At 48.9% G+C, this 13,190-nt stretch overlaps 1 protein-coding gene across 2 annotated transcripts in view; it reads left to right on the top strand.

Moving 5' to 3' along the window:
- The window catches only part of USP49 (ubiquitin specific peptidase 49), a 50,788-nt gene extending 45,565 nt beyond the window's left edge, over positions 1 to 5,223 (top strand). For both annotated transcript variants that reach the window (XM_030220599.1, XM_030220600.1), the window contains exons 6-7: positions 871 to 1,076; positions 2,403 to 5,223. In XM_030220599.1, coding sequence (XP_030076459.1) covers positions 871 to 1,076; positions 2,403 to 2,584 — 388 coding nt within the window. In that variant the 3' untranslated portion in view covers positions 2,585 to 5,223. The remainder of the gene's footprint in view (positions 1 to 870; positions 1,077 to 2,402) is intronic.
- Positions 5,224 to 13,190: the final 7,967 nt, after the last annotated feature.

Below are 13,190 nucleotides of genomic sequence, written 5' to 3'. Positions count from 1 at the left end.
AGTCTGATGATGGCTGTAGAGAAAACTTCTGATCAGGGAGAAATTTACAGATTTTTTTTTTTTAGGGGGGGGGGGGGGGGCGGTGACCTGAAGAATGAGTAATACCACCATGCTACTGCAGTAGTCCAAAGATTCTGTTACAGCACAGTAGGGAAATATGGACTTCAGCATCCCAAGGGAAACCATAAAAGAGAAGGTGGAGAGGGCCTGTAGAGAACTAGACCCAAGGAATGTGAACTACCTAGAGACATAGTGGTATGACTCATAATTTAAGAAAAAAGCAGCTGGTAAATAAAGCAGTGACTGGAACAGACCATGTGACCTATCATGTCTGCCCATTCTTCCTTCCTCTCGCTTAGAAATCCTGTGTGTTTGTCGTATGCTTTCTTGAATTCAGATAGTTGTCACCTCCACCAGGAGGCCGTTCCATGCATCCACCATCATTTATTTCTGTAAAGAAGTATTTCTTCAGGTTACTCCTGATTCTATCCCCTTTCACCTTCATCCGAAGCCCCCGCATACCACAGCGTCTTGTCCTGGTAAACATTGTAATCAGTCTGGTAAAAGGAATTCTCTTCCAAATTTCCATAGTATCAAAACAAATGTTCTTGACAGATATAGCCAAACTGAGCTGGGGAGACAGAAGTGGTATTGGACAAACTTAAGAGGAGCAAATTACCTGGACCGGATACTAATACACCCAAGTACTGATACATCTGCAATTTCATTTTTGTAGTGTATTATTAGTAATCTGTAGCCAAACTTTAAAATCAAGTATAATACCTGAAGATTAGAGGGTCTGCTGTGATGGCAGGTACTCAAGCCCTGGATCCTATGCTTGGAACATTCTAATGTGCCTTTCTTTTGTAGGTGGTCTGGACGTAATCACCGTGAGAAAATTGGGGTCCATGTCTTCTTTGACCAGGTATTAAACATGGAACCTTACTGCTGCAGGGACACACTCGCCTCTCGCGACAATGCCACCTATGTCTACGACCTCTCCGCTGTGGTGATGCATCACGGGAAAGGGTTTGGCTCAGGACACTACACAGCATTTTGCTACAATACAGAGGGAGGTGAGTGCTTTTCACAAGGAAATAAAAACAAAACCAAGCAGGGCCAGTTTGTCCCCTTCCTCTTCCCCCACCCCCAATGTACTAGTCCAGCATCTCTCCTTTCTTCTCATTGCCTGCCCCTTCAGCCCCCAGAATCTTTTCTTCCCTTTTCTCTTCCTTCCCCTATAGTCCAGTATCTCTTTCCTTTGCCTGCCCCCAACCTCACCCCCACCCCCTTGCTCCACAGCACTGTCTACAGGTAGGCTAGTTTGTGATGACCAGGTCATCCTGAATGGCAGGAATCTGATAATGTTGCATAAACAGTGAGTCTGTTGTCTACGCTTAGGAGCTAAACGTTTTGACTAGAACTTTGTGTATGTGAAGGGATTTATTCACAGATTTTTCCAAAGAATCCAGTATCAGGTTGTTAATTGGGGGGGGGGGGGGGGGGGGAGAAGAGAGAGAGAGTGTGTGTGCACAAAATGCAACTGAAGCAGCAGGTGCCCCCAATTTAAAAAAAAAGTTGTTGTGAAGCTTTTTTGTTTATATTCTTGATACCTTTATTTTTACTGAGATACTGGCTGTTGAGATTGCCTACTTATTGTAAGCATTGATAAAGGGAATGGAACTCCCCTGGTATGAGGAAAGTCTAAAGAGGTTAGGACTCTTCAGCTTGGAAAAGAGACGGGGGGGGGGGGGGGGGGGAGGGATATGATTGACGTCTACAAAATCCTGAGTGGTGTAGAACGAGTAGAAGTAAATCAATTTTTTTTTACTCATTCCAAAAGTACAAAGACTAGGGGACACTCAAGGAAGTTACATGGAAATATTTTTTCACTTAATAGTTAAGCTCTGGAATTTTGCCAGAGGATGTGGTAACAGCGGTTAGCGTATCTAGGTTTAAAAAAGGTTTGGACACATTCCTGGAGGAAATGTCCATAGTCTGCTATTGAGACAGTCGTGTGGAAGTAACTGCTTGCCCTTGGATTTGTAGTATGGAATCTTGCTGTTCTTTGGGGTTCTACATGGAATGTTGCCACAATTTGGGTTTCTGCCAGGTACTTGTGACCTGGCATGGCCACTGTTTAGAAAACAGGATACTGGGCTAGATGGACCATTGGTCTGACCCAGTCTGGTTACTCTTATGTTCTTAAACATAAGGGCAGCGACCCTAGGGAGGAGCAGCACTTGACGATGTCATCTACATTGGTGAACAATAATTTATGTTAGTTTGGCCTGGGAGAAACTAGCTCATTTTATGAGTGCTTGAAGTTTATAACAAAAAAATCAACAACCCACATCTGCTGCCTACTTCACATTAGTAATACGGCTCTTTTCTGCTTTCAGGTTTTTGGGTGCATTGTAATGACTCTAAGCTGAATATGTGCAGTGTGGATGAAGTGTGCAGAACCCAGGCCTATATCCTATTCTACACTCAAAGAACAAGTCTGCAGGCCAAACCAGGGATGGTTGAAGCACCTTTCCCAGCTCAGGTGCCACCCAACAGCAACATGAAGACCTGCCTCTGACACCAGCCTCATCTTCTAAGAACACAATAGCTGCTTCTTTGCATCCCTCGGGATGGGAGTCATAGCATCTTCACCTTTCCCAGCCACTGCAGTCATGTGCACAAGTGTGAGAAGCCTCTCATTCTCCTGAATGGTCATGGCCTCCCTTTTAAAAAGGGTAGGAAGGGATTTACTCTGGAATGATACCAGTTCGTATTTTCAGAACAACCTCTGGGGACAGATCTTCTCAGGTCATTTCTGGGGGGAAGATGTAATTTTTATTTTTTATTCTTGGTGTTGTCCCTTGTTGGGTTCAGCTGCCTATAAGTGCCCCTTTCCTCATTCCTTCTTACGAGATTAGCATGGTTCTGTGGCTCCTCCGAGTGCTGTGAGCACCAGCTCCTGCTGGACTTTGCATTTTAAACAGAGATCTATTTTTTGTACAATTTAGCTTGGCAGGAACCCCACTGCCATAAACCCATGGAGTCTTAAGGGTTACCTAGACCTACTCATACAGTGAGGAAGGAACCGTGTATTTCCTGTGGAGGAAGAGAGGAGACAGTATGGAAAATGCAGCTGTAGTCTCCTAAAAAGCAAACTTGACTGCTCATGTTGCATTAATATTTGAATTCAGGTAGAAATAGTTGTCACTTGAATTGAGTAGGTGGTGGGAGGCTGAAGGTAGTGCTTCCTCCCTGCCAGGGAGCCAGGCTCCTAAACTTTTGTAACACTGTAGGGTTTAGCTTTTGTTTGCAAAGTGATAGTGTCAAGTTGTGTTCTTACTCTGTGCTGCAGTGCCACAGAGGAGGGCACTAGAGATAAGCCTGAAGCTGGCATATCTCTCTCTCTCCACAGCTGTGAATAATAAATTAGTTGCAGTGTTTAGGGCTGGCCTTAATGTCTGTGGCATACCATGAAATGGAAACCTCTGGCCCTCAAGTAGAAGCACTGTTTCCTTTTGGATATGTGCTAAAAGTGAAGAGGCATGCAAGTACCAATACACACCCCACCTTGAGCCTGCTGCAGCCTCTCATGGTTTCGTAGCATTTCACTGTCGCATGTAGTGAGCCCAGATCCATTGATGGGGAGGGTGCCTTTTGTACGATGCTACTTAAGCTCACACACAAGCACCAGAGGCCGTGAGAGCTGTTTCCAGTGATCTACCTCCTCTCTGGAGAAGAGATGACATGGCTGTATGCTTCTCATAGAAGGGTTAGGGGGGAACCCCTACACGGGCTGTGCTGGGGTCCATTTTTGGGCAGGGAGCTAGTACATTACCTGTACCTCCTTTATCACCTTTCCCAAATCTAAGTGTACTCAAAATCCCCATCCTCCTCCTCCTTTTTTTGGATGGAAGCTTACTGGCAGGTTATCTGCCCTCTCAGAGAACACAGTTCAGCTGTGGCTTAAGCTTTCAGAACTCAATTTGGTGCCTTGTATCTACTGTAACTTTCCAAGGGGAGCCAAGTTCTAAGCACAGGTGGGTTTTACCTCTCATGATTCAAGTGACACAAATCCATTCTGGGAATGATGTGAATGCAGACTGTCCCCTTTTGTTCTTGCTACTATCTCCCTGTGTGCTGGCTTAAGCCCTTCTTAACCGAGTGGACAGTTGTAGGACTACAGGCCAAGAACTGTGTGCGTTAGTGTTTCATGCAGCAGCGCACAGTCGATCCTATGTGTTTAGAGCTGAGTATGGAGGGGGCTTCCTTCCCTACCAGCGATATTAAACCTTCCTCTCCTAGCAGCCATTGTTCAGTATGCAAGTTATTTCTCTCTTTTAAAAATCTGTGTTTAGGGAATAGTCATAACCATAGAAAAGTTAATGCAACAACGGGACAGGTGACATGAAGCATGGCCACCTTGCCAGCAACTGCGAATGTGCACGTTTAAAAGGCAGTGACGTGACGCAGGAACGGAGAGAAGTGGCTGGCAAAAGAAACTAGGAAAACAAAAGGCCTACGAATTTAATTTATAGCAACAACAAGCTAAGAAAAATAGCTAAAGCAATACTGAACAAAAAAAAAATCTGCATCAGTATTGCCCCAAAAGCAAACATTTAAGCCAGTGCCATTACAACTTTGGCTGAAAGCTCTATAAGCCTTTGCACACCCTTCCCCCCCCCCCCCCCCCCCTTAGTATAAATGAAGTACCTATGTGTAAAACTGAGCGCACATGTGGAATGAGAGCAGGCAGGAGCTTAGTGCTAGGGCAGTAAATACCCTTAGCACTGGACTGGACCTGCTTTATGGAAGAGGGGGCCCAAAAGCTGGGTTTACAGATTTGTTACTGAATAAATCAACATCTTCACCCCAGCCACCATGAAGAATGTTTCCTAGAATCCCTTCATCTCCCATGGCCCCAGCATCTGCTCAAGAGACTACAAGAGCACCTTCATCATATGTACAGGACACAATGTGACTCGCATGTGAGATCCCGTCTCTTCTACCACTCCCACCCATTCTTTGGGCTCAGAGGAGGCCAAGGCCCTTCTGGATGAACAGCTGACAGGTTCTACATGCAGTACAGCATGGAGACATGTTCTTCTCTTTCGGGTGTGAATTATGAATCATGTTTTTATGATTTTTTTGTAAATCTTACTCTTTTTACACTGTGTTTTTGTAATATGAAAAGTTTCCTATTAAAACAAATAAAATTTCCTGCGTTGTCAGGCCTGTTTTATATATAATATGAACATCTTTCAGACAATTTTTCACAAGGACATGTCCGATGTAGTCTGCTTTCTCTACAATCCCCAGTAACAGTCATAGGCTGTGGCTTTACAAAGTAAAGGTGGTGCAGAATCTTCATTATCATGTGTCCTTACAGGTAGGGATTAGAGGTGTGATCAGAATTTTAAGATACCTCCTTCCAACAGCAGCCTGTGGAAACAGAGCAGAAAGGCAGCCTGATTAGTGCAGGAACCATCCTCACAGGTTTACCAGCAAACACGTGTGGAACACAAACCTACAATCTCAAAAACATCAAAACACCTCAACCCTAAACATTACTGGAGTCCAAACCAGGAGTAAACCCTGTGCACCCTGCAAACAGCCCCCACCTGTATAACTGTAGGATACATAACTTTCTCCAGGGATCTCGCTTATTTGTTTTTAAGAGATTTATTTTAGCACAGTATTGATTAGCCATTAGCTAGGAAACAACTGGGTGCAATTCCTCCTGTGAAGTGGCAGAAGAGGAGAGTACAGTAAACTCTGAGGGGAAGTTTCAAGGGCACTCCCCTTCTATTAATTATCTTTGTATCTGAAAGATTGAATATAGCGCTCTGGAGAAAGGAATTTTCTCTTTTCAAAGAGAGGCATTGATAAAAACATAGCGTGTCAGACCCGTGGTTCATGAGTGCAGTATCCTATCTCTGAACGCAACCGATCTGATGTACCTGGTAGATGTGAATAAGACAGTCCAGGAGACACACCTAAGTCTATCTTGCTAATACGTTTTAATGATCCGTCCTCCAGACCTTCTTCAAACCTAGCTTTCTGGCAGCAGATTCAGGGCTTAATTATATATTCAACTTTTTTTCCTAAAAACACTTTGAGCAGATATGTACAGTGATCTCTATCTCCATCTGCTGGTAGATAGCATAACCCACTAGTCTCTGGATTCATCTGCTGCGACTAATGGAAAGAAAAATATCAAGCAAGATATTTTTTTCTTATTTATCCAATTCAGGTCACAAAGTGCTGCTCTGACAAGTTACTTGCAAGCACTGAGATGTTGGCTTCATGTCAGTGTCTTACCTGCCTTTCTATCCCACAGGCTGAGGTGCCATCAAGTCAATGTCAGTCAAGTTTCTTGCGACCCAAACTCCTACCGCAAAGAGTCCCAGGTTAACAATCAAGTTCCTTGGAGGGGAAAAAAAATTCCTTTGTAACAATTACTCCTTGCTTTTACCCCACCACTATTCCCATCCTGTGAATTCAAACTAACCAATGACCCAAGGTAAACCCTAAGCTTGCACTATTATCAAAATCACAGGGAGAACAAGAAAATTTTTATTTCTTTATTAAAAACATTATAAACAGCACTATCCTACAATTCTAGGCGGTCTCCAATAAAATATCAATAAAAATTCTTAACAAGTAAAGCACAAAATAAACCAAAATTTACATACAGCAGTTAAATATAATGAACCATTAATCCAATAGCAAAAGCCTGTGTAAACATGCATGCCTTAATACAGATTTTGCACAAGGATTCAGGTAATGCATTCTATTAAACCAGGTCCCGCAGTAAAAGGTAAAATTATGTATAATCATACCTGATAATTTTCTTTCCATTAATCATAGCTGATCAATCCATAGACTGGTGGGTTGTGTCCATCTACCAGCAGGTGGAGATAGAGAGCAAACTTTTGCCTCCCTATATGTGGTCATGTGCTGCCGGAAACTCCTCAGTATGTCGATATCAAAGCTCCATCCGCAGGACTCAGCACTTAGAGAATTACACCCACGAAGGGACACTCTGCCCAGCTCACCACCGCCGAAACGGGGGAGGGGAATTAACCCAGCTCATCCCCACACAAGTGGGGGAGGGGAATCCGTCCAGCTCATCCCCGCGGAGCGGGGGAGGGACACCACACCCGCCGATGCGGGGGGATCTGCCTTATCCTGCAACCGCGGGAGGAGCTGACTGACCCTAACACCGCCGAAGCGGGAGGGGTACAAAACTGCCCTACAGCCGCACGAAGCGGGAGGGAGTGCCGGCAGAATTTTAAGTCTCAATCCAGCCCCGTAAAACGGAGGGGAGAGGAATGCAGCAGCTCACTGTAACACAAACTCGTCTTAACTCTTGAAGAATCCAAGTGAAAAAACTTGAACACGAAGTCTTTCTGAAGTAACTGAAGACTGAACTTGAACCTGAAATGCAACCAGAATAAAAACAGTACAGATATCTGGGAGGGGCTATGGATTGATCAGCTATGATTAATGGAAAGAAAATTATCAGGTATGATTATACATAATTTTACCTTCCATATCATCAAGCTGATCAATCCATAGACTGGTGGGATGTACCGAAGCAGTACTCACCCAGGGCGGGACATAGAAATCCCTGACCGCAACACTGAAGCTCCAAACCGGGCCTCCGCCCGAGCAGCCACAGTCAAGCGGTAATGCTTGGAGAATGTATGGGCCGAAGCCCAAGTTGCCGCCTTGCATATCTCTTCCAAGGAGACGGAACCGGCCTCTGCCATCGAGGCCGCCTGAGCTCTTGTGGAGTGAGCCTTCAGCTGGATAGGCGGCACCTTCCCCGCGGCCACATAAGCCGCTGCAATGGCTTCCTTGACCCATCTTGCCACTGTAGGCTTAGCAGCCTGCAGACCCCTACGAGGACCTGCATACAGGACAAACAGATGATCCGATTTCCGGAAATCATTGGTCACTTCCAAGTATCTGATGATGACTCGTCTCACATCCAGATATTTAAGAGCAGAGTACTCCTCTGGGTAGTCCTCCCTACGAAAGGAAGGGAGACAGAGCTGCTGATTCACATGGAAGCGAGAAACAATCTTGGGCAGAAAGGAAGGCACTGTGCGAATAGTCACTCCTGCCTCAGTGAACTGTAGAAAAGGCTCTCGACATGAGAGCGCCTGGAGCTCGGAAACTCTTCTGGCTGAAGTGATAGCCACCAAAAAGACTGCTTTCAACGTCAGGTCTTTCAGAGATGCCCTTGACAAGGGTTCAAACGGCGGCTTCTGCAATGCTCTTAGCACCAGGTTGAGATTCCACGCAGGCACCACTGAGTGCAGAGGAGGGCGCAGGTGATTAACTCCCTTGAGAAAGCGCACCACATCTGGCTGCGAAGCCAGGGAAGCACCCTTCAGGCGGCCCCTGAAGCAAGCCAGAGCCGCTACCTGGACTTTAAGGGAACTGAGCGACAGGCCTTTCTCCAGACCTTCTTGCAGGAACGCCAACACTGAAGAAATTGGAGCAGTGAAGGGAGAAAGTGAGCCTGCTTCACACCATGCTGCAAAGATACGCCAAACCCTGGCGTAAGCAGTAGAAGTAGAGCGTTTCCCTCGCTCTCAGCATAGTGGCGATGACCTTGTCTGAGAAGCCCTTCTTCCTCAGACGCTGCCGCTCAATAGCCAGGCCGTAAGACCAAAGGGAGAGGGATCCTCCATCACCACGGGACCCTGATGTAACCGGCCCTGCTCCACTGACAGCCGCAGAGGATCGTCGACTGAGAGCCTGATCAAGTCCGCATACCAGGGACGTCTGGGCCAATCCGGACCCACCAGGATTACCCTGCCGGGATGCTTTGCCACCCGGTCTAGCACCCTGCCCAACATGGGCCAGGGCGGGAACACATAGAGGAGCTCTTGTGTCGGCCACTGTTGGAGAAGAGCATCTACTCCCAGGGATCGAGGGTCCCGTCCTCTGCTGAAAAAGCGCGGCACTTGGCAATTGGCCGATGACGCCATCAGATCTAGGCTCGGCTGGCCCCAGCGCTTCGTGATGTCCAAGAACGCCTGAGCAGATAGTTGCCACTCTCCGGGCTCCAAGGTATGGCGACTGAGAAAGTCCGCCTTGACATTCATGACTCCGGCAATGTGGGCCGCTGAAAGCTGCTCCAGGTTCGCTTCCGCCCACTGGCAAAGACTCATAGCCTCCTTGGCTAGAGGGGCGCTCTTGGTACCTCCCTGGCGGTTGATATAGGCCACAGCCGTGGCATTGTCCGACAGGACCCGTACAGGCTACAACACCAGTACCGGGATGAACTCCAATAACACCAACCGAATGGCTCTGAGTTCCAGGAGGTTGATAGACCACTTGCCTCTGCAGGAGACTAGAGCCCCTGCGCTGTCCTTCCCAAGCAGTGGGCTCCCCAGCCCATCAAAGAGGCGTCTGTCGTGACGACAATCCACTCCGGGGTCACCAGAGGCAATCCTGCAGACAACTTGTCTGTCTGCGTCCACCAGCTCAGCGCCTTGCGCACTGCTGGGTCCACGGGAAGGCGCACAGCATAATCCTCCGACATCGGAGTCCAGCGCAGCAGCAGAGATAGCTGTAGTGGTCTCATATGAGCCCTGGCCCAGGGCACTACTTCCATCGTGGCCGTCATAGAGCCCAACAGCTGCACGTAGTCCCAAGCCCGAATAGGAGAGGCTACTAGGAACTAGTCCACCTGAGCCTGAAGCTTGACAATCCGATTGTCTGGCAGGAACACTCTGCCCACTTGGGTGTCGAATCGAACTCCCAGATACTCCAGGGACTGAGTCGGGCGCAGCTGGCTCTTCTTCCAGTTGATGATCCATCCCAGGGAGCTCACAAGAGCAACTACCCGGTCCATAGCTTTGCCGCACTCTGCATAAGAGGGGGCTCGGATCAACCAGTCGTCCAGATAAGGATGGACTTGTACTCCTTCCTTTAGCAGGAAGGCCGCTAAGACCCCCATTACTTTGGAAAAGGTCCGCGGAGCAGTAGCCAACCCGAAAGGGAGGGCTCTGAACTGGAAGTGTCGTCTCAGGACTGAAAAACGCAGAAAGCGTTGGAGAGGAGGCCAGATGGGAATATGCAGGTACGCTTCCTTGATGTCCAAGGAAGCCAAGAACTCTCCTGCCTTCACTGCCGCTATAACAGAGCGGAGAGTCTCCATGCGAAAGTGCCTCACTTTCCAGGCCCGATTGACCCCTTTGAGGTCGAGGATAGGCCGGACAGAACCTCCTTTCTTTGGAACCACAAAGTAAATGGAGTAACGTCCCTTGCCAATCTGATTTTTTGGCACCGGAACGACCGCACCCAGGCGGATCAGGTTGTCCAAGGTCTGCTGCACTGTCACAGCTTGACCGGAGACTTGCAGGGAGAGAGTACAAACCCGTCTCTTAAGGGTTGGCAGAACTCTAGCTTGTAGCCGTCTCTGATGACTTCCAGCACCCACGCGTCTGAAGTTATAGTGGTCCACTCGCCCAGAAACGAGGACAGCCGTCCTCCAATCTGCACTGGGGCGTGGACCAAGGCCCCGTCATTGGGTACGAGACCCTGGGGGAGGACCGGAGGGAGCACCTCCGGGACGGCGGTCCCTGCGAAAGGAATGCTGCTTGGGGGAGAAATTCCTCTTGAAGGAAGAGGGGGCAGAGGAACCCGACTTGCCCGGGCGGTACCGACGGGCTTCCAGCAACCGTCCTCTGGAGGTACCGGGACGAGTACTAGCCCGAGCCCTGACCTCTGGTAATTTCTTGCCCTTAGACGTGCCGAGATCGGACACGATTTTGTCCAGCTCGACCCCAAAGAGCAGCTTGCCTTTAAAAGGCAATCTAGCCAGGCGGGATTTAGAGGCGTGGTCAGCAGACCAATGTTTCAGCCAAAGCCACCGCCGCGCAGAGACTGTCTGAGCCATGCCTTTAGCTGAGGCTCTCAAGACATCATACAGCAAGTCTGCCAAATAGGCTAAGCCCGATTCCAGGGCCGGCCAATCAGCCCACAAGGAAAGATCCGAGGGGAAAGCCCGCTGCACCATAGTCAGGCACGCCCCGGCCACATAGGAGCCGCAAACTGAGGCCTGCAAACTTAAAGCAGCTGCCTCAAAGGACGACCTTAAGGCCGCCTCCAATCTTCTGTCTTGGGCGTCCTTTAGGGCCGTGCCACCTTCCACCGGCAACGCCGTTTTCTTAGTCACCGCAGAGATTAAAGAATCCACGGTAGGCCACAGATAGGCCTCACGTTCACTCACAGCCAAAGGATAGCGGCGGGACATAGCCCTAGCCACTTTAAGGCTCGTTTCCGGGACATCCCATTGAGCCGCAATTAAGGTGTGCATGGCATCATGCACGTGGAAGGATCTAGGCGGGCGCTTCGTCCCCAGCATAATGGCAGAGCCAACAGGGGCTGAGGGAGAGACGTCCTCCGGAGAGGAAATCTTCAAAGTGTCCATGGCCTGTAAAAACAGGTTGGGCAAATCCTCTGGGCTAAAAAGCCGCGCTGCAGAGGGGTCATCCGCTCCATCCGAGCGGGGATCTATCTCCTCCAAGGAATCCGCAAAGGACCGTTGGGAGACCTCAGACCGCTGCCCTCATCTACATCGGAGGAGACAAAGTCCTCCAAGGCCTGGAAATCAACCCGAGGGCGTTTACCTCTGGGAACCTCAACCTCTTTATCAGAAGAGGGAGCAGGGGCAGCGTTTTGCATGAGGAAAGCCTGATGCAGCAGCAAAACAAACTCGGGGGAGAAACCCCCCAGACTGAGCACTTCCGCAGCCTGGGCAACAGCCCTAGACGCACTCTCAACCGGCGCTCGCAATAGCGGGGGAGAGACATGCTGCGCATCCAAAATGGCGTCCGGCGCGAAACTCCGCGAAGGAGCCGCGCGGGAAGAACGGCGCTTAACTTTAGCCGCTTGTGCCATCGCCCAAATTAAGGGCGTTCATGGCATTAATGTCTCCAACCTCAAGGGCGGCCCACGAAGAAGCCGTCCGAGCCGCGTGGCCGGCCAAGATGGCGGAGGCGAGGAGTGGGGGATGGGCGTTTATGGCGGGAAAAAACCGCCACGCCGGAGGAACGACCGGGACATTCATCGGTCACTAAACTGTCACCCATCAAGGGCGAATCAGGTTGTAAAACCCCCGCATCCCCTCTAGAAGCGCTCCAGCGATCCGGGGAGCGACCCTTGCGCCCTCGCCCTCCGACGCCATTGCCACGAGGAGAAGAATCGGGGAACCCCCTGCCCGCTATAAAAGGTAAAATTACCTGCTTGCCGCTCCGAGCTGTAACGAACTGGTGTCCCAGTGAGTAGCTGCAATGAACGTTTAAAGAAACGTCGAATTAAACGCCTTTAAAGACGTTTAAAATTTTTTTTTTTTTTTTTTTAAACGGAGCCAGCGGGAGGGGGGAGAAAAGGAGGGACCTGGCACCACCAGGTTTGCACTTGCTCAAAAGAGCCCTCAACCCCAGGCCTCAACAAAACCTAAGGATTAGGCTTGGAGGCCTAGCCAGAGCTGCTGCTGTGTGTGACCACCACCTGCTGAGATAGAGAACATACTGGGGAGTTTCCGGCAGCACATGACCACATATAGGGAGGCAAAAGTTTGCTCTCTATCTCCACCTGCTGGTAGATGGACACAACCCACCAGTCTATGGATTGATCAGCTTGATGATATGGAAATAATATAGAGTATAGATAAGCATCTTATCTGATCTATCGAAAAGATGGGACTTCCAAGTAAAAATCTGGAATGGCCGCCCAGTGGAGGTTGTGGAGTCGAAGACTGTCAGAATTTAAAAAGGCGTGGGAAAAGGAAGAGTTAGGGGTTACAGAGTTTGGGCAGACTGGATGGGCCATTTGGCCTTTATCGTCATGTTTCTATGGATCAGGGTTAAAACTTTAAACCTGATCCTTCAAACAATAGGTAACCAGTGCAATTACCTCTACGTCTCAATCTGCACTGGCTCCCAGTTAGAGAGTGAATCGCTTTCAAGCTCTGCACCTTAACGCATAAAATTATCTACGGTCTAGCTCCGGAATACATGATTCCTCTAGTAGACCTCCCACCTAGAAATGCCATCAACACAGCTCGCACCTATCTCCAACTTCATTATCCGTCTTGACGGGGTGTCAAATACAAGCTTCTTTTTGCCTCTACTTTTCACTACTCCAGCCCGAACACTTGG

The sequence above is a fragment of the Microcaecilia unicolor genome, chromosome 12, assembly GCF_901765095.1.
Source record: "Microcaecilia unicolor chromosome 12, aMicUni1.1, whole genome shotgun sequence".
Classification (NCBI taxonomy): domain Eukaryota; kingdom Metazoa; phylum Chordata; class Amphibia; order Gymnophiona; family Siphonopidae; genus Microcaecilia; species Microcaecilia unicolor.
Note: the sequence above shows the minus strand (reverse complement) of the source record. Positions and strands in the feature narration are given on the sequence as shown.